The sequence below is a fragment of the Sphaerodactylus townsendi genome, linkage group LG06 (genome assembly GCF_021028975.2).
Source record: "Sphaerodactylus townsendi isolate TG3544 linkage group LG06, MPM_Stown_v2.3, whole genome shotgun sequence".
Taxonomy (NCBI): domain Eukaryota; kingdom Metazoa; phylum Chordata; class Lepidosauria; order Squamata; family Sphaerodactylidae; genus Sphaerodactylus; species Sphaerodactylus townsendi.
This window is the reverse complement of record NC_059430.1, coordinates 41,760,215-41,786,719: the sequence shown is the minus strand read 5'-3', so window position 1 is coordinate 41,786,719 and position 26,505 is coordinate 41,760,215. Positions and strand designations below refer to the sequence as shown.

Here is a 26,505-nt window from a genome sequence, read left to right as displayed (position 1 = left end):
TGGAGTTGCCATATTTCAGTACTCCAAATCTGGACAGCACAATGTTCATAATATACAATACCTGCAAACAGGCAATTTAAAGTATGTATAGGTATTTATAACCCAAAGTAGAAATCACCATTTTCCTCTGTCTTTCAGCCCAGTTGTCACCACAGATTTTATATCATTATAAATGTGTGTGTTTCATGGGTAAGCAGCATGTCCCTTGTTCCTTTTAACCTTGTTCTCAATTTTCCCCTGAGGAACAAATATAGAACCAGTATTTTCTGAAGGTGACCTCGGATGATTCTAACCCTTTCCTAACACGGCAGCAGCAGCATCAATGAATTAAACAGGTTGGTAAAGCTGCTTCTGTGAGGTTATTCAGTATTGCTTCAAGATGTGAAGCGTTTTTTAATGTGCCCAGTTCTTTGGAAACTGGGTCGTAAGCCGTTGGGGAGCACTTTATTCTTATGAGAACCATCTTCCCATACCTCCCTTGCCAGCTGCAGCAGTGACAGCAGAACAGCGGATTCAGCTGTCAATGTTAGTCGCGTCCTACAAATATATATATTTATACACAAGCATTAGCAAGAAGCAACAACTGCGCGCACAGCTGTTGTTTTTTTTAATTGACACAAGCTAATGCCCATGGAGATAAGCAAACACAATCGAAGTCTTGTGGCACCATAAAGAGCAATAGTGAATTCGTCAGTTTCTACGGCTTCTTGTCTTCTACATAAAAACAGCACTTCTGCCGAAGCGCGCGTGCGCACAAAAGTCCCCCTCTCCGTTCAGGCCCCAAATCCGCATGCGCATTAGGAACCATAGTAACATTCTCGCCCAGGATTTTAACGGCCGCGCCCCTTATTTGACGTACACAGGAAGAGACGAATGACTGGCGGCAGTTTGAATCTGAAAGTGCGACTTCAAGATGTCGACGTTGATGGCCTTTGACAAGCTTCCGACCCTGAACTCTGCTACCATTTTGGTACGTATTGGCAGGTACCTGCGCTTCTTTCCCCCGGTTCTCCCGCTCCTTTTCGGGTTCTATTTCTGGTAGTTTATTGAAGAAAAGCGGGTGTCGTCTGGTCTACTCAACAGGATACGAGGTCTTAAGGCTGCCTTCCGATCTCTCTGATTGGTAGCTTCGTTACCTAATTGCTTGTTCGTTTGTTCATTAGTTCTTCAGGCATAATATTATATAAAGTTGCTTTTACGGATATCCATTGGCCATGCTGGCAGGGGCTGATGGGATCTGTAGTCCATGAACATCTGGAGAGACGCAGGTTGCAGACCCCTGCTTTAGATAAACCAGACAAGAGATGAAGATAGAAACTGAGCTAGGTAAAGGAAAAACGAGAGTAGCTAACAGAAGGTCGGGAAAAGTGAACTTCTGAAAACATTTACTAGTTTAGCTCGTCACCTCTCCTTCCTTATAGCGATTGGCCTAATTTTTTTTCTTTAATAGTTGGTGGGAACAAATGAAATCTTCCAGAATCAGTTTGCAGAGACTATCCTCAAGGAAACACAAGATTTAAAAATAAACATGTAAGTGAAAGAAAAATAAACCTTACTTTTCTCAATTTATATTTGAAAACTGACTGAAATCATCAACTGTAAGTTTCTTTCTGTTTTATTCCGTAATGAAATAAAATGATGACCAGTTAAATTTGATAAGACTGTTCATTCCGTGATTAAAGGGCAAAAATGAGGAATGTGCTACAAGGCATACTAAAGGCCTCTCCATATTCTAGTTTTATTTATGTTATGTAACCTAAATAACTGGGACTCAAGGTAGATTACATTGAATAAATCAGTAAGATCAACAGAATGGGACATCCAAAAGACAACACAATAGGCTTTTGACTTATAGAGATCTGAAAAAACAACCAGAGGTGATACACAGCATAAATAAACCACAGTTTAAATAAAAACAGCAAAAGCAATAGCCTGCTTGCAACCACAGAAAGTATGAACTATACACAGTGGTATAGTCCACCATTCCCAACCTTCCACTCCAGCCCTCTCTGAGCCACATTATTACAGTGCAACCCCATTGCCTGTCCAAAAATCCCTCTTGAACTATTCTGCTTTACATAGCTTGCAGAAAGCCAGGAGGATGGAAGCCTTCTTGACCTACATGAAGCAGACCATTTCACTTGGCAATTTTCCTTGCAAAATGCCAATTTTGGATATGACTGTGTTGAATATAGTTTTCTATCAAGGAAGTTATGGATCAATTGTAAGCATAGATCTAACTGTGGAAAGGGGTCATGGCTTAGTTTTGTGGATCCAAAAAAGAGGTGATAGGAAGGATGTTGGAGACCATGGTGAGACACTGCCATTCTGATCTTGACCAATAACCTGATTCAGTATAAGGCAGCTTCATGAATATGTTTAACAATAGAAGACGAGTTTGGACTTATACCCACCCCCTATTCTCTCCTGTAAGAATACTCAAAGGGGCTTACAATCTCCTTTCCCTCCCACCACCACCCCCAACAAACACCCTGTGAGGTGGGTGGGGCTGAGAGAACTCCAAAGAGCTGTGCCTCGTCCAAGGTCACCCAGCTGGCATGTGCTGGAGTGCACAGGCTAATCTAGTTTCCCAGATAAGCCTCCACAGCTCAAGTGGCAGAGCAGGGAATCAAACCCAGTTCTCCAGATTAGAGTGCACCTGCTCTTAACCACTATGCCACTGCTGCTCTCGTGCATTTGCCATGTTCCACCATTGTAGAACACACACTCCTAGATGCAGACAGGTAAAACTGAAAAATAAATTGAAGTTCCTCTTTTCCTATCTTCATAGTGATGTTTTGTTACAACATATTTCCTACTTTAGAACCAGTCAGTGGTATTATGTTCCACTGTTGTTTATGAGCCTCGTGTAAACATTTGTCTTGGTTTGTTTTTCAGTCGCTTGGCAGACTCTCTCCCTTTACCTCCAGAGACAGATCACATCCGCCCTCGGATTGACCTGATTGTTTTTATAGTTAACATGCAAAGCAAGCACAGGTAAGTACAGGAAGACTGTAAATAAAAATAAATTCATGCCAATATAGTAATACCGAGTTAGGATTTGAAAAACATGTAGCAAGCAGCTTTTGATACAGTAGATCATACCATCCTGTTGATGTATTTGGAGGCAGAAGAAATTATCAGAGGGCATGAAGTGCCTCATTAAAGCTGTTTATTTTGAGACCTCTGGACTCAAATGATGGTCTACTCTAGGATTCACTGCAATTTAAGGAATTACTTTCCTAATCAGCATTTGGAAACGAGTCTTTAGGCTCAACTATTTAACTACTATTGAATTAGTTAATTTACTGCTCTAATTCTACAGGAAACTTGTGCTCACGAGCAGTATTACAGATTTTGGTATGCCTTTTGGTAGGTTGTGGAGCAAATTCAACAATCATAAAATAACTCCAAGCCCTTTCTAATTAAGCTGTGTACTTTCTTCCTGTTCTATTAGTTATAGTAACATTGAAAAGTCTCTGTTTCATGTGGATGCTAACTTCTTCCTTGGGAAAGTGTGCTTTCTGGCTACTGGCGGTATGTATTAGGCATCTTTTCAATTATTATTATTATTATTATTATTTGTTTAATTTAATATACCGCCCTATCCCCGAAGGGCTCAGGGCGGTGTACAACATAAAAATCATACATAAAATCATCATAAAATTATTACCATAAATACAATTAAAACAACAGTTAATTCCCAACATAGCGTCCCACGAGACCCTTGCTTAGACCCTCCCCAGAAAATATATATATACACACACACACACACACAAATATATATATACATATACATACATATACATATATATAATGGGTCCCGGTGGTATGAGGGACCCATATGGGGCAAAAAGGAGGGGCAGGGGGCACCCTCAGCGGCTGGTCTCACCAAAGGCCCGGTGGAACAACTCAGTCTTACAGGCCCTGCGGAATTCTCCAAGGTCCCGCAGGGCCCGGACAGCTGGAGGGAGAGTGTTCCACCAGGCCGGTGCCAGAGCCGTAAAGGCCCTGGCTCAAGTAGAGGCCAACCGCGTCATTGAAGGGCCAGGGACTTCCAGTAAGTTGGCCTCTGCCGAACGCAGAGCTTCTATTCCTTTCAATATTTCTTATTAGTTATTTTAGCCATTATAATTTACTCTTGATACATCATAGTGTAGTGGTTAGAATGTTACACGAGGGTCTGGCCGACCCAGGTTCAAATGCCCCCACCCTGTCATCAAAACTTGTTGGACGACCTTGGCCAGTCACATACATTTTCCTGATCTTCCTCACAGGATTGTTGAGGGTAAAATGGAAGAGAGAACAAGGTTGTAATCTTCTTTGGAAATGAAAGCAAGGTATAAATATCCAAATAAATAAATTAGCAGCAAGGGCTTTATTTCAGTATAGCTGGATTCTACTGGAGTCTGCTGTGTAAATAAGTTGTTTCCATATTTCCTCCTTTGTTCTCCAGTTGTATTCCTGTTTGGTTTGTTTAGGACTGACCTGTGCCATTTGTTCCCTCTACAACAAACCTGTGTTGTTAATTCTACTTACTACTGTCCTAAATGTCAGATGACATCTAGAAATTCCTTGTTGGTTCATTGTCTGCTAGAAGATAGTGTTGAAGAAGGACCATAGATATTGCTGCATTTATTTATTTATGGTTATTTGAGGAGTTTGCTTAGATGATAAGCAGGAGCCAGAGCGGACACTAATAATGTAACTTAAACGAAAGAAACACCGTCATATTGAGGAGAATTTAAAGGGCTGAAAATGACTCCTGATCTTTTCTGTTTTGTCTTTTTGTAGCTGGTAGACTAAATCAAATCAGTGTGGAAGTGAATGCTGTCTTGAAGCTGGCAGATCTGTACTGCAGCCCTGTTTTATTCTGCGAGTTGGAAGTAAGGATCTCCACTTTTTGATGGAGTGTAATCTGAGTACATCCCCTTCGCTACTATATCCATAATACAAGAGTCCTGTACAGCTGATATCTTGGCAATGATGTATTGCTGACACCGAATCTTGTAACTTTTATGCTATATAGTTTTTAAAAGGGATTGTTACAGGCTCACAACAACCAGCAACATTTGCAGACATCAGTCATGATGACTCCCGTTGTTGACTACTCTCGAAGTAGGTTTAAAAGCCAGTTGTTTAATTTCGGTTTTTCTTTCTCCAGATTATGTTTATGTACAAGTAAACTGTCTCTTAAGCACAGGTATGTTGTACTCAGCATATTCATGACTCCAGTCTGCTTCCTGTATGCTAGCAAGTATAATGCAAGAACATTGCCAAGGAGCTTTGGTTCAGTGATGGAGTGCTTGTTTTGTAGGTATGATTTCCAGAGCTTCAGTCCTTAACATCTCCAGTCAAAGTCTCAATTAGCTGATGTCTTCAGTGACTTGTAGCTCTCAAAGGTGACAATACTGTAGATGCATCAATTCCCTGAGCTAGTACAAAGCTACTTCATGGATACATTCTCTGTAGGTGCTCAGCAGTGGTATGTTATGTTTCTCTGTAGGTGCACAGCAATAGTACAGCATGGTTGTGGTACATTATATTCTGTACTGCATGAACTGGAGTACAGATAACATCTGTGCCTTAGTTAAAGGTTTAAATGACTTTTTGGTTCCTTTCAGGGCATCACCTAGCCTTCTTGAGTCCCTTCTTCAGTGCTAATAGATTTTTGGCTATCCCCTTTCAGTGTGAGAAGATCAGGATTGCCACAGCTCAGCGACTGCTCCGGATGCTGCGAATATGTGCTGGTCACATGTCGGGGGTTTCTGCACTCTCCTTCAGTTCCTTAATGAAAAGCTGCATTGATGACTCCAGCTTCCTTGTATAGAAATCTGCCCTTTTTTAGTGTTGCTGTCTGGTTTTGGGAATGAGGTGAGAACTTAGCTTTTCATCAGAGATGCAGCATCACCCTTTCAGAAATGTATGCTTCATAACAAAGACATATATTCATTTCCAACCTAATGACGAAATGAGTCAAAAAAGCTCTATTTGTGATGGTAATGGTCATTTGTTTCCTTAGCAGTTTGGTTTACTGAGTTCAGGTAGGACCGGGGGTGGGGTGGCACTGCTATACTAGTCTGCCCTGCCTTGCCAGCTCCTTTTCTGGTACTGCCAGCTGTGTCCTATCATCTTAGGACTCTGAAATGTCAGCTGCTATGTATTGCTGCTTGTCATCTTAGGTGCACAACCATAATTTCTGCCTTAGTGTCTCCTCTGCTGGAAGTGACATCTATATATGTTTTTCTCATGAAAATAAGATACAGCATAATAAAAATGAACATATGTAATAACTATAGTAAAAATTAAACACGCTTTTGAAATTAATACCAAAGTGGGAAAAAGTGCACATCTCCTGTTCATAATGGCACTGTCTTTCCACTTTGTGCATGTAAAGGCAGTTTAAATAGTGTTTTTTACTATGGGTATTAGGACTAGTAACTTCAAAATATTGTAATTGGGCTGTTAGTAGTCATTTCTGGATTTTTGACGTGGCCCTATGTTTGACATAATGGGATGCATCTAATGTCCTGAAGTAAAGTTCTCTGGTATACAGCAAGTATTCAAACGACCAGTAGGTAGCCTAAGTAAAGGCAGATAAAAGCAAAGTTATTCAGTGTTCATAGAATTAATTAAATTATTTGCCCCATTAATCTCAGAAGGGGGCTGCTACTGCATGGTTATAATCTGGGATCTTGTAGGGGTGTTTGTATGAGCCAGTGGAAGAAGTCTCTTTCTCTCCCCACCCAATTCTATAATTAAGACTTTGTTGATTAAAGCAGAGTCCGATATCAAACCTGACAAAAAAAATGCAGATAATTAGACCATAGGAGATTGTTCATAGTCTCTTCAGTGAATAGACACAAACACTCCTGGAAGGCTTTCAACTGTTAAGGATGTTTATTATTTGTGTTAGTTAAATGTCTTATGCAGAATTGAGCACAGTGAGCAAAGTAACACAAATGTCCTCTAGGATCAGGGTATAGCAGGATTGAGAGTTAGGAGATGTGTTTTAAATTAGACAAAAACGTAGGTAGCTGCTTTGGTTCACTGGAATATCCACACTCACTGGAATATCCACACACAAAAGCTGTGAAATAGCTTTTTATAAAACCAACCCGAATAGAGCACTTTAGCATGGAAACCTTTGAGTTCTCCAGAGCTTTCTGTCAGGCTCGATGTTCAAAAAGGGTGGAGGGGGAAAAGTTCTCTCTGATGTTATGATCCTTATCTGAGAGAGTGCTCTCCCCCCCACCCTCTCCCCTGGAACATCTAGCTGATGAATAGTTCTGGAGAAGTCAAATGCTTTCACCCTATAGTGTGGTGTTTTGGTAGGTCATAACAAGAATTCTTATATGGCTTTTGTTTTAAATTAGGGGAGACATGGGGCGTTTTGAAGGGGGCTGCAAATAATGTGGAAGCTATTTTAGGAGAATTATGTGTTGTCAGGGAATACTTTCTACAGGTTTTCTTTTTCTACCCAAAGGGACTAACCTTCCCACTTCATGAAGTCTTGGGGGTGTTGGATCTTGAAGCTATCAATAAAGCTGCATATTGCTTCACTTGTGGTGGTGGTTGGACAGAATCTTTGTTCTTCTTAAGTGCAAAGTGTTATAATTTGCAGCATATTGTTAGTCTGATAACTTTGAAAGACTGGATGTTCTTGCGCTCTGTGATCCTGCAAATTGCTACAAAATTGTACAGTTTCTGTTTAAAGTAATACAGTTTAATAAAATAAATAGATATAGACTGCTTTCTGTGTTTTCTGCTTTACTGTATCACTTGACAATCAAGAGGCAGGCATGCTGTTTCAAATGTGATTCCCTGCACACATGCACAGAGGACAGTGCTTTTGACATTTCTGTCCCTTTTTAATTAAGATTCAAAGGTGGCAACATCCACATAGGTTTTATGGTGGCTTCCAAAAGCATTAAACCAGACAAGGAAGACTGTGGGAAATAGCTGATGGTTGCAGTGTTAACCTCTGTCAACATCAGGGCAGCTACATAAGCATCTTAGGAGATGTTTGCAGAGTTCACTAGCAGCCAGGTGTGTGATCTTTCTCACCACCTGGAGTCCAGTGATTTCAAAGCCACCTATGTCTCAGCTAGTCTTGCTCCACCTTTGTTTACAGATTTCCTGTAAGCAACCTTGTGGGTGCGCCTCAGTAATAAAGGATGGGTGTGGGAATGTAAACTACTAGTCAGTGTTCTTGCTGAACAAAGGTCTACTCACTGATACAGCTGTATGCCCATTCTCCCCTATCTGTGTGCACATGCTGTTCTGTTTTTGATTGCATTGTTTCCTAGCACAGGACCCGAGTATAATCAATCTTTGTATCTGTTATTTGGAAAATGTATAAGCTGCTTTTCCAGAAACCTATTTGCTGTGGCATACAAAATAAGACAATACAATGAAATAATTGCAATAGTTATCACTGTTACCACAAGATGGTGCCAGTGGTTGTATCTTTTGCATATATTTTGTATTTGCAGTTGTTGCTGTATCCACAAGATGGTGGCAAGACCTTTAGAAAATCTTGATCATGGTTATGTGAGGCTTCAGCTGCAGCTTTCTGATACTGTTCGTACCATTACATAAGTGGCATGGCTGGGAAGTGGAATTCTAGCTGGGTTTACAGTAAAATAACAATTCCAGCAGCATGGTTTTTGACAAAGCCAAGGCTTAAACTTGTAACTTCCCTTTTGCTTTGTCATGATTTAATAGGACCTGCTTATAGTGCTATCCAAAACTGCAGAAACCAGGGGAAAAATGCCCTAGTCAGAGATCTGAGGACCACTGTGAATATGTGCCTCTCCCTACCAGGAACAGAATGGCAGCAAAGGGGAGATCAGCTTGGACGCAACAGGATGTACACGCTCACTTTGTTCTGACAATGTCAGACAATTTCCACTCCTGGTTGTGGTGGGTTTTCTGGGCTGTGTAGCCATGGGCTGGTAGATCTTGTTCCTAACGTTTCGCCTGCATCTGTGGCTGGCATCTTCAGAGGTGTATCACAGAGGGAAGTCTGTTACACACTGTGTCCAGACCACAGCCACACAGCCCAGAAGTCCCACCACAACCAGTTGAATCCAGCTGTGAAAGCTTTCGACAAATCTCCACTCCCTCCGTGCGTCTTATCGTTAAGTTTATAGAGCAGGATATGAATACAAATCAATATGCACATTTTTAGCTAGGCTGTTCTTGCTGTCATCATTCTGAATTCTTCCAAGAAGGTGGAGGGTGATGGCTGCTGCAATTAAATGGAACACAGGAAAGTTTTTTTAAGTTTACTCATCCAAGGATTTGCCTTGTTTGCAACTGAACTTGTTTTGTGGTACGTGAAAGAGAACTGATGGAGTTTTCTGGCCTGTTTTGGTGCTGCTGAAGTTCTTCCCATGGAAATCACAGTATCAGATTTTGAAAATATATGTATCACACCAAGTGATATTCCACCAACTGCTAGGGCTGTTTCCCAGTCTTGCTGCTACATAGAGCAGCCACTATCTGTGTACTTAACCATGGGTTGTGGCTCAGTAGTAGAGCATTTGTTTTGCATACAGAAGGTCACTAATTCAATTCCTGGCACTGCCACTCAAAAGATTAGGTAGTAGGTCACGTGAATCACCTTGACCTGAAGAGCTGCTGTCAGTCAAGGTAGACAGTGCTGGCCTTGATTGACCAGCAGTCTGACTCAGTATAAGGCAGCCACATGTGTTCATGGAGTAGCTATCAGCATAGCTGATCCAGTGATGTTTGTTTCTCATCATGGTACAGCTGTGCTGTAGAAGGGGCTTATTCAGGGTGGCAAGGGTTCCTCAGCTGATAGCAAAGATTTAGCCCTCATCTATAGTAAGGGTCACTTAAAGCAGGAGACTTACTTTACTGAAATTTTAAGTTAGCTTTCATGTCAGAATTGCTCGTGCAATTGGACTGAACTGCCAGTTCCTAAATTCTAATCCCATGGTGTTGTTTCTGTGTCTACTGGCAAGTTTTCTAATTTCATCATCTATATTTTGTTAGCTTCTCTTAAATACTGTATTCTTTGCAATGCAAGTCATTGGTATAAGCTGTATTTTTTATTGTTTGGCATATTAGCTACTTTTCCATTCTGCAGCTCAAAGAATTATGAATCGGGCCTGGATTTTTTTTTCTGCCTCTTGTTTAGGCTGGGTTTATATGAAGCTAAGGTTCTTTTACATTGGTATAATAAACTATAGCATAGACACCCTGAAGACCATACGTTCAAGCCATAGGAATCAGGCTTCCCTACAGAATGTATATTTGCACTTTCTGGCTAGTTTGACATAGAAATGATACATTGGTGAGGAATGAACTAATCCTCATTAGGCTTACTCAAAAGTCCGTTATTCCATAGGGTATCTTGAGAAAGCTTCCCTAATATATTTGCCACTGGCATTTAATTCCAAGGACAAATTTTGTAAGGATTGGACTGTAAATATTCCACATTCCAAAGATATTCCTAGTACTGCTTCTACTTATTCAATTCAATGGTTCTTAATTCTGTGGATATGTTGCTGGAACCAGAGTGCTGTGTGGAACAGCTTTATAGGAGGTAATTATATAACAGTGCTTGAATGGAGTTGCGTTCACAATGTTGCCATTTCTTATGTATGATTGACCAGCGGATCACCTCCATTAGGATCCTCTGCTGGGGATCCTGGGGATCCACAAGGCCTCTTTAAGACACCTTTTGAGTCTTCCTTTCAGGAGACCTGCGTATCTAAACAGCTAGGGACCAATAAGTATACAAGTTAGCTTTTTTGTTTTTATGTATTGTCATTATGCCAAGCTGTAATTCTGTTTTTTCAAGAACTTTTTTGCATTTCTTTCAATAACTTAGCTTTATTTTATTAGTATTTGCTGTTTGAGTTACTGGCCAGATCCACAGCTTGGGGATGTTACAGAAGTATCATCATAGGGTCATTCTATTTTTTTTAACTGGTAACCCCACTCCTTGATTCCAGAGGAACGGCAGAAGCTAGCTTCTATGCTGTGCTGATGGCCCTGCTCTCCTTTCCCCATAGTGTCCCTGCCCTTGCTTTCTAATAGAAGGAGCACATGTTCCAAGAAGGGGAGAACTTCTTCAGTCTTGGCTCTCTGGCCAAGCTGCTGAAGATAACAAATAATATAATTGGAGGGGAGGGGCTGAAGGGAGGGAATTCAGCTCTTGAGAATGAAGATGCTGGCAAGAACTAGCTGCAAAAGATCAGCTCCCAGATCACCAAGTGAATGTCCAGGTCAGCAGCATGTAAAATTCCTCCTACCAAGTGATATCGGCGGGTGGGGGTGGGCAGATAACTTCAGGGAACTGAGTAGACTTAAAACTGTCCATAACTGGACTTGAGAGAACCTTGGAGAACAATAAGTGGAGAATAATTTTGCACATTAGCCGGAGGTGATTGCACATGGGTAAAATAAGATATGACCTACTCAGCTAGATTATGAGTCTTCTCTGTATTAATTCCTTTGATTTTTAAAATGTTGCTGAACATAATAGCACAGAGTAGTTAGTCACCTCCTTCCCAAGGGTGCAAGAGGAGATTAATTAGCCTGCGTCTGTGTAGTTCTTTGAAGATGAAAAATGTTAGGCGTTAGCAATACTGGGCTAGTTGAACTTTCTGCAGAGTAGATATCTATTCTTTCAAATTTTGTATGCTCAATTTAAAAACCGAAGCAGGAGTAAAATAACTGGGAATGAGGCTGGGTTCCGGAAAATTATACTAATGACAGAGTTGGATCTTGTGGTTCCATTCCACCACTGGTGGTGATTTCCTCGGTCACAAGGAGCCGTCCACCATTGCCAGAGGCTCTTCCATCTGTAGTCATGGCAGAAGCCGCTGTTAGTAGAAAGAATCCATGAGATATCCAGTCTAAGAATACCCTTTTGTCAAATAGTTTTTTTGGCTGGGGCGGGACATAGAGTAGAAGGAGTAATCTAAATCATTCATTTGTGTTGTAGAAACAGATGCTGACTGGAAAAAATGTGAGTCTCTTTGTGAGCTGAGGCCACAGTCTGCATGGAGGTTCAGTTCTTCTCATGACAGGCAACTGGTAGAGTGTTTAACAGAACCGTCTGCATATCTCCCCCTTACCAGCTTGCCCTCTGCGATGGATGTACCTCCAGTGCCCCAATCTCTGCTCAAAATAGAAGATGTTTTTGTACAGCTACCCAGCTCTGCTCTGTCTTTTCTCCTAGGAGGTCTGGCACCTAAGTTTCATAGGCTGTTGGCCTAGAATGAGGAAAGATGGCTGGCAGACTATACAGGAGGCGCATTTGGACCTCCAGTTGTGAGTAATGGCTGGGATATGCGTCTGAAGGAGGGAGGGAAGAAAGAACTCCACTGAACCCTGTGCCAATCCTCCTCCACATGCACAGCTGTGACTGTGGAGGATGGATCGTGCAGCAACTTTCTAAAAAATGGCAAAAGGAAAACAGCTCTTTATTTATGAGTATAGGAGGGTTTTCATGGTAGGCAAATAAGAACTTAGAGAAACAGGAATAATGTTGTTTTGACAGTTAGCATGTACCCATTTTGTTTTTTATTAGAAAAAAATGCTAGCTTATTTACATTGCTTGCTGAAAGTGCACAATGAGACATGTGAAAAAATGTTGCTTTGAAACTAAAAAAGAAAAGCAAAATTGAGGTTTTGCCTTGTCCCATATTGAACCCCAGACAAATGCAAGATACATTCTTATAACAACTGTTTGTTTATTTGCTTACTGAAAACTTTTATCAGCCTCCCTTCTTCCACATGGCAGCTTACAATATAGTTAAAATAGAAGAAGAAAAGGAGGAGGAGGAGTTTGTATTTATATCCCCCCTTTCTCTCCTGTAGGAGACTCAAAGGGGCTTACAATCTCCTTGCCCTTCCCCTCTCACAACAAACACCCTGTAAGGTGGGTGGGGCTGAGAGAGCTCTGAAAAGCTGTGACGAACCCAAGGTCACTAAGCTGGCGTGTGTGGGAGTACACAGGCTAATCTGAATTCCCCAGGTAAGCCTCTACAGCTCAAGTGGCAGAGCAGGGAATCAAACCCGGTTCCTCCAGATTAGAATGCACCTGCTCTTAACCACTACGCCAAAAATACATACAATATATAAAATCCATTAAAAAACCAAATTTTAAAATCAAGTATAGGACTGCTAGTCAATTAATCAAATGTAGCCCTAAATGAAACCATCTTTAAGTTTCTCCTAAAGCCATGGTGACGAACCTTTGGCACTCCAGATGTTATGGACTACAATTCCCATCAGCCCCTGCCAGCATGGCTAATTGGCCATGGCGGGAGGCTGATGAGGTGGCAATCCCTGCTGGAGTCTCGTCTCCCTAAAGACTGAAAATGAGGGGGTCTGGGACAACTCCCTGGGGAAATTTTCCATAATTATGGGACCACCACTGAAAAGACCCTTTCTGGTATTCTCATCAAATGAGCTTCTAGAATAGTCAGGAGGGCCTTTCCCTATTCGGCTATCCTTGACCAAGGCTACAGATTTTTTTGGCTGTGGCCCCAGCCCAATGCAACTCTCTTTCTAAGGAGATCCAGGCCTTAACATAACAGTCTTAGTTCCCAAGAACCTGTAAGAGATGTTCTGCCAGGCCTATGGTTGAGGACAGCGAAAGTTTTACAACTATGCTAATTTCAGCAGCTGACCCAGACCCTAAACCTTCCTCCTGCTCTCTTCTCTCCAGTTTTTCCTCCAGTCTCCCACTTTGATTGCTAACTGGGCTCTATATGTCTCATTGTGAAATTTAATTCATATATTGGTATTAGTATTGGAGAGTTATTTTATGACATTAGGTATTACCTTTTTAGGCCTGTTTATAAGATTTTATATGTTAAATTTTGCACTACTATTTGTCGCTACTAGTGATATATTTTTTTTTAACTATGCTATGAGCCCTACCTTGGCAGGGGGTGATTAAGATACATATATAATAATAATAGTACACAGAGAGAGTGTAAATAATTTAAATTGTATCTCATGTTTTGGGCAAAGTGTGGCTCTAGATCAGAGAAGACCAAAGACAATTGATAAAACAAAACAACCCACTTAAAGACGGTTGTGAAAAATGGTCCAAGCACTTCAAGTCCAGCATGGTGGCTAAAAGTGGTAGACTTTAATCTGGGGATCCAGGTTTGATTAACCACTCCTCCACATAAGGGGCTGATTCTTATCTGGTGAGTTGGATTTATTTCCCTACTCCTACACATGAAGCCTGCAGGGTGACCTTGGGAATGGGATAGTCGAGTTCTCTCAGAATTCCCACAGCCCCACCTACCTCACAAGGTGTCTGTTGTGGGGAGATGAAGGGAAGGAGTTTATAAGCCTCTTTGAGACTGCTTACAGGAGAGAAAGGCAGGGTATAAATCCAAACTCTTATTCTTCTCTTCTTGGAATGAAGATGGCTTTTCTTGTCAAGCATATTCTACCTTCCCCTTATAGCATTTTCTCTTGTGACATGAGTCACCAAGAGCTGTGTCATTTGGAGATGACAGCTGCCCCTGCCAAGTACCACTTATACAAATAAATGATTGCTTGCTCACTTGCTGTCTCCTACAAGCACACTCAGCTGCACTGAAGAGTGCTGAAATGACCAGAGGGGGATCTCCCATGGAAGGGAGTAGCCTTTTTGCTTCTTCATTTACTGTAAGATTAGAGTATGAGTAAAGTCTGAAACTGAGAACGGAGCTCAGTTCAGTCGCCAGCTAGCCCAGTTAGCATTGCCACCCATTCAGGCAGGGATATGATACTTTAAACATTCAGATAATCAGAATTTCAGACAAGAATGGAAAGAGATTACATTAGCAATTCATACAACCAAGATTTGCTTAGTGGAAATTCTGTTGCAGTGGAATAACTATTAGTGTATCATGTACTCCAAGTATGACACCCCTGCTGCAGAGTATATTACAAAGTCAGAACTGCAATTGCTCAGAGGTACTCTGCTCTGGATAATAAAAGACACCAGGGCAGAACTACCCGCTGCACCTAAAGTAACAAAAATCACCTTTCATTGTCTACACATAAGTACCCTTTTCATTCTCTGCACAGAACAATGCTTCATTCATCTACCCTCTTTCACAGGCATTTGTACAGGATGTAAATATGGGAGGTTTTGTGTGCATTAGTGACTACTGTCTAAAAAACTAAAGCTGGCAGTTCAGAGGAACTAGGAGATTGTGGCAATAGCTTGGGGTAAAATGTTGTACTAAGAGCTGGAAATACCAGGTTCAAATCCCCACTCTGCTCATTTGCTGACCATAGTCAGTCACTCTCTTTCAGCCTAACCTACTTCACTGGGATGTTGCCAGGGTTATATAGAGGAAAGGAGGTCATTGTATATAACACTGAGTTTCTTAGAGGAAAGGCAGGGTAAAAAGTACTAAATAAATAGGTCATGATAATGTCATAACAGTCTAGCAATTGACATTTTTAAAAAAATGCCTGCAAACGTTCTCATGGAGGGGTAGCAGCCACTGGGGGCTGGGGCAAGAAAAATGGATAAATATTAAGAAAAATGGAACCAGTGTGGCCAGGACCTTCAAAAATGCATATTTCCTTCTGATGTGACAGCATGCAAACATGCTTTAACTGTGGTCTTACAAAAAAGATGTTATCAAACCAGCTGTTGGAAACCTTGGAAAGTGGACTATTGGGGGACAACATTGTGTGGATGCTCTAACCTCCCTCTCCTCCCTGTAGCTCAAGTTTTGGATCCAAGCTGGAGCAAAACTTTCAGCGGATGAAATCTGAGTGGAGGCGTGCATAACAATACAATTTTAAGCCATAGACGGGAGAATGCAAGTGCTCCTGTTCGTTTTTCTTTGTAGTCCCACACCTGTAGTTGTAGTCGACCCACGTGGTCAGCGTAAGAACGAGACGAGACGCGGAGATAACATCTGGTGGAGATCGCCAGCAGCGGGAGCGCGGAGCTTCGTGTTCCTAGCGAGTCTCCCGCATGCTGGTTCCTGGCACCTTTTATTATGATTCTAATGGGGGCGTGTAGAGGCCCGGGGCCCGGGGAGAGTCGGGGAGGCGGGGAGGCGGGGAGATCATCATGTGATGCATGATCTCACCTGGCTGCTTCCTACGTCGCGGAGAAAGCGTAAAGCGTCTGGGCCTAATCCTCACCTGAGGGGCAGATCATTGTCCGCTTTGTCTGGGGCGCCCGGTGGACTGAAACCAGGAGAAATAGTTCATGACTTCACCGTGACTCATGCGGGAGTTGAGAGGAGTGCAGGAGTGTGATGCGACCAGAGAGCCGTGTGGAGGTCCCGTTGGTGTTCCAACGTTCTACCACCGGTGCTGCTGGGTCAGCAGTGCATCGCTACATCTCCTCCTTTTACATTTTAGAAGGGGGGACCGAAATGCTAGGGGAATTGTTGTTGATTTAAAGGGGCGGCTGCGTCTCCCCTCCGCCCGTCTCTGTAGTCAAGCCCCTGACGAGCTGCTTGTGCAACATTAAGAACTTGGTTCGCGGGGTAAGGGGAAAGTGAGGGAGCTTCTTACACGTTACAGGCAATATTAGACACACACTGGAGCGAAGAGCAAGATCCGATACTTGAGGCATACAATTAAACCAATGCAAGGCTGCACAATAGCACTCAACCATCTCCCGGTAGCCAGCTCCAGAGGGCTGACCACCAATGGAGACAAAACATCATATTTCAGATTAGATACAACTTCCTTTGCAGCTCCGCATTTTCATATTAATCAATTGGGAATTATCAGAAGATTAAAACAACAACACATGTTATGTACATTCTACGACTCTGGTGATGCAACAACGGCAAAATAGTCAATGGCTGACGCGTTTATCTAGAGTGGCAATGGCCGAAGATCTTACGCCGGAGGCCAGAGGGCATCAGGGCAATGGAGGTGGAGTTGATGGACTTAGCCAGGAGCCACAGGCCAACTGGTAATAGTCTTGTGTTGGGAAATAAGTGGGGGGGGCTCTCCCCGCGAGCGGCGAGAAACACTCGCCTGTGGCTAGAAGGCAGCATTAAATCTCACGACAAAAGGGGGGGTCGGGGAAGGGCGGGCGGCTGTGCCCAGGCTTCGAGTGAAGCCTAGGGCAGAAGCGATGGTGAGAAGCGGTAGCAGAGAGTCCCGGTAGACGGGCGAAGCGGGAAATGCAGTAATAACAAATAACATAACTTTAAAATTAAGGCATGCAATAAGTTTAAACAATAAAACATGGTTAAGTGATACATAGGCTGGATGATTGTATGTACGGAGAAGGCGCCGGTGGTTGCATAATTTTCCAATGCATGGCTCTTGCTGTTTGACTACCAAAACTACGAAGCTGTTGGCGTTAGGAGTCCATGGATTTCTCTCAAGATCTCGTGGGGAGCTACTGATAGTCTTTAGCATTGCAGGTCCAGTGATTACTCACGGACAAGGTTGTGAGAGAAAGCAGCGTTCCAACAATATTCAGCGGCTGAAAACGAAGCGGAGAGTTCAGAGGTTAACCTATCCAGAGATGTTCCGGCTGCTGAATTGGAATTCAACCCCGGTAGGATTGAAAGGAGGAGAAGAGAGGGATGGCGGTTGTGGAGAAGAAGATCCTGCAGGGGGTGACCCGATTGTCACCCGGTGGGGGGGTAGTTGTGTGAGAGTAGCTGCTGATGTGGCTGTGGGAATCCACTTGGCGATGATAGCCGCTTGAAGGTTACAGCTTTGGGGATTCTTGGGTGTCTTGGCGGGCCGGCTGCTGCGGAGTCGCCGGGTTAGGCTGGTGAAGTAGCTCCTGGCGCCCTGCGGATCCTCTGGATCTTAGTGCGTTCCGATGTTGATTGTAAAGTCTGCTGAGGCTATGGGGCCGAAGGAGGTACTCCCGGGGGGACCTGCTCCATCGCCGTGGTGTGGCCTGGCTCCGTTCCGGCATCGTTCACGCCGAGCTGAAAGGTGGGACATGCCGGGCACCAGAATCCATCTAGAGGACCTGTAGGAAGAAGGACTGAAGCATACCCCTTCCCAGGTTATGGAGAGGCGATTATGCCAGATTCGATCTAGGAGCTGGAGCTGGTAGACCATGTGGGGAGGTCTGACTGCCTGAAGTGTCTTTCTCTGAGGGGTGATCTGTTGCCCCTGATGGGTAGGGGCGAGCAGATTTAAATGATTGATGGTGAAAGAGTACTTTTGATACTGTCTGTTGTATGTGGCCTAAATGGGGGGGCTACCTCCCTTTCTTTGGAGTTGTTTAGCTAGAATTTCTTTGAAGTTGCGATTTGCTCTCTCCAGCGATTGCTTGCCCGGTGCTGTTGTAGAATTCCGTTAATGTGCTTAGCGATTCCCCAGTTAGTGCTAGAACTGGAGCATAACTGCGGAGGAATATCTTGGTAGCGTTATCCACGTTTAAGTGGAGAGTGACCCATGGCCGGTTATGCATGCAAAGAAGGTGCTGGGATTGGCGTGATTGGTTATTTCATATACTCGGTGGGGTGGCCCAGGCGTATCCCGAGTAGGTATCTATAGTTACATGTAGGGTGCTTCCAGGGGAGGGCTGAGGGCAGGGACCAAGGGTTCGATCCATTTGCCACAAGTCATTTATAGGAGCCCGGGGCTAGGAGTTTACCCGAAGGGTCTAGTGAGGAGCCAAAGCGTGAGCGATGAAGCACTGGATTGCTTGATAGGTGTGCCTGGTTGGGGGGGGATGCTACAGGATCGAGGCGAGTGCTTTTTTGCCCCTGGTGGAAGAAATGTCGTGTGACTGGAAGAGAAGTCGGAGAAGAGGTGCAGAGATGTGGGTAGCGTTGTCTGCTGGTTCCCCTAGCTGAGGGAGCCTAGGGCTTGGCGTGTGTGGCCTACGCATATGGCCCTCTGAGAGTATTGAGAAGGTTCTGATGATGCTAGTAGGTTCCGTAATGTCGAGGAAGAGACTCACTTAGAGGTTTGGGAATTCGATTCGGTGATGTAGGCTCGGGTAGAGTGAAGGCGATCACGCGTCATACGTATTGGGGAGTCGACCAAAGGTGCGAAAGATTTGGGGAGAGGTTTGAAAGGTAACCAAAATGGCTGCGGCGAGCTTCGCTCCGTTGGTGAGCTTGAAGGCGGCGTGTGATCTGCCATTGACCATTTTGTTGTGAAATGCAATGGCGCCCGGCGTTTACCCCGGTCGGCCCGAAGATGGTGAAGGCGCTTTGGAGATGGGACAGAGCGCTAAAAGGCCCGAGGAAACGGGACAGGGCTGAGTAAGGAGGTGGTGAGGCAAGAAAGGGCCGGACCAGTTGAGGAAGTTCGAGCAGCACTGCAACTGAGGAGAGTGGTAAAGCGTGTACAAGGATTTGCATCTCTGGTATGACAGAGGCGGAGTAGGAGTGGAGGCAGCCGACTTATGCAGATACTAAGAATGGCTCAGCTCCTTTTGCCACCTTTAGGGGCGATGTATAAGAGCCTGACTGTTTTAATGTGCCGGCCAGCAGCGTTATCCATTCTTGAGGGCGGTGGTCGGCGGCTACACTAGGATATCATCCATGTAATGGATGATTATGGCTCGAGCTTTGGCGAAAGCGGGGAGGCTTTACAGGCATTGATGGACAAAAAAACTGACACAAGGTGGGCTGTTGAGCATTCCCTGAGAGGCAATAATTTCACCATTTGGTATCTGGCCGTGGGCTGATTGATGATGATTAAGCTAACCGAAAGCGTGGCCCGAAATGTACTTCGGTCGCCGGAGAGAGGAATACAAAAGAAACGAAATCCTTCCAGGTCAACAGCTTGGAACGCACTGGTGATCCGGCGGGATATACAGGTTGGGGAGGGTTAGGTAAGCCGCGATTGAAGAGGGCCCACTGGGTTGGATGCAGGCATTTACTGCTCCACCGAGATCCTGTAGCAATCGCCGCCGGCCACTCTTCTTTATCGCTGAACGAAGCGTATGCGTTCCATGGTGATGTTGAGGTCTCAATCGGCCCTTGCAGCCAGCTGTTCCTCCGCGAAGTTGGTGGCATGGCGGTCAATTTTCTCTGGGCAGTGGCCACTGTTCTACCTGCATACTGGGGTTTTAAAATTGGTCCCATGAGGTGAGGGCAGTGAGAGTGACTTACTACGCCTCGGCGAGCTCTCCCATGGCAATGAGGGAGGCTGCGATGAGCTGTTACCGCGCCAGTTCTGGGGGGGCACAGGGCGTAGCCTGCTCCCTTCCTCCTCTTCCCAGGTGCGCAAAATGTGCACAACCCGACCACACTGATCAGGTCCGCCTCGGTCCGCGCCGCCCGATGGCAGCGCCCGGAGCTCTTCTGCACCTAGGTTTTACCTGGAGCCTCTGAATCCGTGTGAAGTGGGCGTATGGATGCTCTTAGAGGCGTAAGAGCCCGGCTGCCCTCGCGGAAGTGAAGCCGTTCCTGCAGGATGATACCCGCCCCACATTAGGGGTACGTCTGGCAGACTCGGGCAAAGCGAGGTATCAGTGGCCTTTGCAATAGGGAATAGTTCTTGTTTGCAAGGTGGAGAAGGTCGGGGCCGGTCAGTCCTTCCTGGGGGTCCCTTGGAGACCCCGATGCGAAGGTTGCAGGCCCTACTGGGCAGCTTGCAGTCTCTGTGGAAGTGTCGGACTTCGGTGGCAATTGAAACACCTGGCGGGGCTGTTTCCTCAGCAATGGAGAAGGCGCTGCGTCATCAGGAGGTCAGCGTAGTGAGGGCGAGACCCGATCCTACAAGCAAGCAAGCCTTAAGCATGCGGCCAGTTCAGGAGGTTCCTACTCTAGGCCTGTATTGATTGCTTGCGGCACTCAGCGGGCGTATGCCTCTCGCTTTGGCAAGACGCAGCAGGAGTTAGCCCTGAGCCTCGTTGTCAACCACCTGCCTCTTGAGAGAGAGAGCTTCCTGGAGACCTGCTCACAAGCTTCCGGCATAGGGTTCTTTGGGGTTTTGGCCGGATGGTGGAGAAACTCGGGTGGGCTGGCGGCATTGAGACTGTGACAAGCGCCTTGTAGAGCGCCTTCGGGCCGATCGTAAGGGTGGCCTCAGGCCAGGACAATCTGATTGTTGCAGGGTTGCTGAAGAGGCATGAAGCCGTAAAGCTGTAGCGGCGGTGTAGAAGCACGCCAGAGGCGGCCTTGCTGGCACAGGCACTGCTGGCAGAACTTCGGCTTTCCCAGATCACAAATTGCGGGGCTCAGGAGGCATGCGGAGAGGTGGTCTTCCAGTCGTCCGGGAACCATTAAAGTGACTCCTCAGCGACTGCCTTCTGTTAATGCCTCTCACATAGGGGCTGGTGACTCCTACGTCCACGCTTTCTTGGAGCTGAGTGAGGATGTGCAAGCAAGGTTAAGGCGATTTTCGACAACCGCTTGGGACAATGCATCCTCCCCTCGGTATCACCAATATTAGGGCGGGGCACAATGTGAGAATATCGGCATCGTCTTCCGTCAGGGTTTCTTTTCTTTGCAGATGGTGGCTAATAAATCTGGCGAGAGTTCTGAAAACCAGCGCCATTACGCATTGGCAGCCGGAGAGTCGCGGTGGCTTTGGAAAATGGTGAAGGCGAAGGGGAGGCTATTGAGCAGCTGGAGAGTTTGGAAATGAAGGCGGCGGAGGAGCAAAGGGGGGGCAGAAGGAGGACGGGCGTCAATTGAAGCGTGTGGTTCCAGAAAATTCCGGGGTTGAAATTCGAAGGTGAAAGATCGAAAGGAGGTGACCCCTCACGGCAAGGGAGCCATAGGTCTGCAGGCTGATAGCTACATGACTGTCTCCACATCAGTAACGAGCATCGGCGTAGCGAGGCTCTGTATCGAAAAGTGCGCCGATGTTTTCCAGTCGCAAGATTCAATGTCCCCCCCTCACCGGGTACCATGGACATTGAGCTTCAATCTCCTCAACCAATTTGCGCCAGCTCCCTTCTCTCTTTGTATGGGGACCCTGCCGATTTAAGCCATAGCGGCTTTCAGTTAAGTCAGCGTGCTTGTCGCCAAGCCCTGCTTTGCAGGCTCCGCATACTCTCACCGGTGTTCCGGATGGGGCGAGAGTATCCCTGGGGCAGCGTGTCTCTGGATGCTGCGCCGATCCAGAGGACGAAGCGATGCGAAAGGGTGGTCCCTGGATCGCGCCCGATCCAGCTGGACTTCGGTATCATGACCCAGCCTTCCCAGGCGACGGTGAGCAGGGTGGAGGTTAAGAGGAATCCGGGTTTCGGCACCAGCTTAGCGTCGACTCCGCGTGGTCAGCGTAAGAAGCGAGAAGGCGAGGACAGCGGAGATAACTATCTGGTGGAGATGCCAGCTAAGCTGGGGCCCAGCGAACTTCGTGTTCCTGGCGAGAGTCTCCGCGTAATGCTGGTTCCCTGGCCTGCTTTATTATGATGATTCTAATGGAGTGTAGCAGAGGGGCCGGGAGAGTCGGAAGCCCGGGAGAAGCGGAAGGGGGCCGGGAGAGGCGAGGGCGGAGATCATCATGTGATGCATGATCTCACCTGGCTGTTACGTGCGGAGAAGAGCGTAAGCGTCTGGGCCTAATCCTCACCTGGGGGCAGATGAACTGTCCCGCTTTGTCTGGGGCAGCGGTGACTGAGCCAGATAGTTCATGACTTCGTGAAGCTCCATCACGGGGTTGAGGTGAAGTGCGGTGCACTACAGAAGGCCGTAGGTCCGTTGGTGTTCCAACGTTCTACCACGGTGCTGCTGGGTCAGCAGTGCATCACTACAGTAGTCCCACATCGTATCTTTTTTAGAGGCTCTGTAACATGAGAAGTGAATGGAACTCCTAATGAGTTTTTTTCTTTTACTTTAAAAGTTCACAGATACTGCAGCACAAGGGAGGCCATTTTCCCAACCAAAAACTGGAACATTGAGCTGCCCCACTATTTCCCACAGCTGGAGCATTAAGCAAAAAGCAGCAGAGGAAAAAGCTGACAGTGAGCATGATGGGAAAGTAGGTCTGCATACAGATAGCGCACATGAAGTGTTAGGCAGACTTAATTAGGTCAAGTCATGGTAGGTGCACAGAACACATTGCCACGGGGACAGAGTTGCAATGGCAACCCTCTCTTTGAAAATATAAAAGCCAGCAAGAGTGCAGATCTCACTTCAGCACTAATACAAACACATAATTTTTGACAGCAATCTGCAGCCCAGGGGCTTTTCAACCTGATCGAGAGTTCTTGAAGGGTTACTTTCAGTGGGTCCTAAGTGTAATAGTGAAGTGAAGTGATATTTCAGTGGGTCCTAAATGTAAACTTGTGTTTGGATTTTTTTTTTGCCCTAATAGGTAATTAGATACCTGTAATATTGCTTATCTGATTGCAACAAATGCAATTACTTATCCAGTTGTGCCTTAGGGGTATGGTTTGTCCTTCAGTTCAGACATCTTTTTCTCAGGGGTTTTCCTTTCCAGATGCTCCCCAGCTGTCCAGTTGGTAAGAAACTGCTGGGGAGTTTCTGGGTGAAAGAAAGCATTAGGGTCCTTTTGAAAGTGGTGTGGTTGTTTTTAATTCATAGCAGCAAAACAAAAAAAAAGACTTGTGGCACTTCGAAACATTTTTTTTATTGTGGCATATGCTTTTGTAAACTAGAGCCCACTTCGTTAGATACTTGAAGTCAGCACATGTATAAATGAATAGAGAAGAAGTTATACACGCTGGCCTTTTCTGTGTAACACAAATAAAACGTCTTGAGGATTGCTATAATCTTGCTGTAATCTTTTGAGAACTCCTGGAGAACAGGAGAAGTCCCAATGTGCTGGAGGAGAGTTAATGTTCAAAAGGGGGGGGGGGGGAGAGGACCCAAACAACTACCTCCCAGTCAGCCTCACATCAATACCAGGAAATATTCTACAGCAGATCATTAAGGAGACAGTCTGTAAGCACATGGAAGGGAATAATGTGATCACTGAAAATCAACATGGTTTCTTCAAAAGCAAGTCATGCCAGACTAATCTTATCTCTCTTTTTGATAGAATGACAAACTCAGTAGATGAAGGGAATGCTGTGGACGTAACATACCTTGATTTTAGTAATGCCTTTGACAAGGTGCCCCAAGATATTCTTGCGAGTAAGCTGGAAAGATGTGGACTAGACAAGGCAAATGTTAGATGGATTTGTAATTGGTTGACTGGCCGAGAGACATAACACATAAAATCAGACCCTGTAATTATCTCATAGACATAATCAAAAGCACATTTAAACTGTTCACTTTGTATAACTTCCAGAACCTCTGAAGGGTGGGTGTTTTCCTTACTACCAGGGAGGCCTTTCCACAATACAGGAGTATGCCCTAAAACATGAAAAAAGGCCTGGATTGAACTACAATCAGAGCAGATAATGATGAATGGTGTTGCCACACTGATGACGACGGTTCTTCAGATGTAAGAGCCAAGGCTGTGAAATATTTGAAAAACCAGCCCCTAAATACAGAGTCATATTGGTATCTAGTGTAAAGATTATTTTGGCATTTGCTTTACATGAGCTATAGCCCACTTCATAGTGTGTTCAACTCCTGTTAACAAGCAGGCTGCCACATTCTGTTTTAATGGAAGCCTTCTGCTCCAATTGTTGTCTTCAAGAGCAGCCCTACACCAAGGACACTTCAGTAATCCAGTCTTAAGGTTACCATAGCATTGATAAGACAACCCAGGTTTACGATGACTTTAAAGGCGGGCAGTTTCAATGCCAAATGATGATGTGATCTGGAAGCTTATGCCTAAGGAATTGTACAGTACCTAAAATATTCTTGTCTTCTGAAAGAGACAGGGAGAGAAGAAAGCAGGACTGAGTTGCCCTGTAAGCATTATTAGTTGCTGCCACAGATTGCCAGCAGGCAAAGGAGCAATGAATCAGTTGCTTTTGAAATGTGCCGTGGGAACCTCTCCAGAGTTTTGGTAGCCAATTTATCCAAGCCCGGTGGCAAGAACACCAAAGCAGCTTCAGGCTAGCAAACCTCCCTAACCATTTTAAAAAACTTGTTTTCTATTTTACAAAGGATCTCTGTGTTCTGATAAATGCTGGAGATAAAGCTGTAGGATTCTTTTCAAAGGGATATAGGCAGTGATGGAATTCAAATAATTTAACAACCGGTTCCAGTGGTGGGATTCAAATAATTTAACAACTGGCTGTTTACAAGCACCATTTTAACAACCGGTTCTGCAGAAGTGGTGCGAACCTGCTTGGCCTTCCCCAAGTCTGCAAACCCTCTCTTCCATTCAGTTTTAATACTATTACAAACCACAACAAACAAGACTGGACTTTTCCCACCTTGTCCAGAAATCTATCTTTCTTCCCACCTTTTGTTGGTTTGTTTTATTTTACATCCATTTTAGGATGAGGCCTGGAGATCTGGAATTACAACTGATTTTCAGACTGGAGAGATCAATTCCCTTGGAGGAATTGGCTGCTTTAAATGGTGGGCTGTACGGCATTATATCCTGCTGAGGTCCCTCCCCAAATCTTTTTTAACTTTTTAAATATCTCTTGATCTAAAGTACTTTCTTGTCTGTTCTAATAATGTTTACCGCACACACCAACATAGATTCTGGGACTTTTCATACTGCTGTGTTTTAAAACCAACCTGTATGTTGAATTTTCTGTTGTGTTTGTACCTGATAGGTATATAAAGCTTTTCATGCATATATTTTAACAGCCTTAACTGAGTAATAATTGAACTGAAGAGCAGTGAGGGGCTGGTATGAAGCTCTGGCTTGATATAGCAGTTTGGTTATTACCAAGAGTTTCTAATAATGTACATTTGACAAAGTGGGTTCCAGCCCACAGATAAATACATTTGTGAAGCCTTAAGGTGCCATATGACTGTATTGTTTTTGAAGATTCAGTTGCTTATTAATAATTACCAGTTAACATAAATTATACCTAAGCTAATTATATCTGGATTCCAGTAAAGTCTACCTGTTTCCCCATCACAACTGTTTCCTAAGTACAAGCCCACTACCATGATATGATTCCCCAATGTCATTTGAGAAATAAAGCAGAAATGTTTCATTCATGACTCATCTGAGTGTTCCTATGAGATGGGATCATATGGGCAAGTCATTTTAAAAGAGCATACATTTTGTAAATAAATAACTAGCCACCAAAGTGCACTTCATGGTCACAAAACCACCTCTTTTATTTTAACTGGCGCAGTCCCTTGCAGGCAGAAAGTAAGCCAAGGTTTTAAGTTACTCATTCTTGCCTGCTGAATTTCTGAATTGTAGGCAGCAGCTCAAGGCTTAGGAGCAAGATGATCAAAGAGCAGGTGGTCTTCACACCAGCTTCTGTTCCCCCTTGAAACACTCACCTGCTCGTTTCATCTCCACCTCACCCCGCAAGAAGGCTGCTTTAACAGTCATAGACTAGAACAAAAGTATCCATGTTGAGCTCATTGGGCTATTGTGCAATAGTACTGCAAGGGACTGCCCCCTTGGACCAATCTTTTCTGTGTGGAGACGCCTCCTGTAATGTGTGGAGATGCCTGTTGTAATGCCAAAATGGACTAGGATGTAAATAAAAGGCTTCTTTCAAAGGACATGTTTCTGACAAAGTGAAGTCAC

At 44.6% G+C, this 26,505-nt stretch overlaps 1 protein-coding gene across 3 annotated transcripts in view; it reads left to right on the top strand.

The window, feature by feature from the left end:
- The first annotated feature begins 815 nt into the window (after nt 1–815).
- Nucleotides 816–26,505, top strand: part of CENPM (centromere protein M) — a 49,412-nt gene continuing 23,722 nt past the window's right edge. For 2 of the 3 annotated variants that reach the window (XR_007244903.1, XM_048502034.1), the window contains exons 1-6: nt 816–970; nt 1,451–1,530; nt 2,899–2,997; nt 3,458–3,537; nt 4,795–4,886; nt 5,690–5,874. Coding sequence is in view for 2 of the 3 variants with exons in the window: in XM_048502034.1 (XP_048357991.1) it covers nt 914–970; nt 1,451–1,530; nt 2,899–2,997; nt 3,458–3,537; nt 4,795–4,886; nt 5,690–5,830 (549 nt within the window). In the remaining variant the exon portion in view is untranslated. Of the gene's footprint in view, nt 971–1,450; nt 1,531–2,898; nt 2,998–3,457; nt 3,538–4,794; nt 4,887–5,689; nt 7,754–26,505 lie in introns of those variants that run through there. The other variant, XM_048502032.1, reaches the window with a different exon arrangement.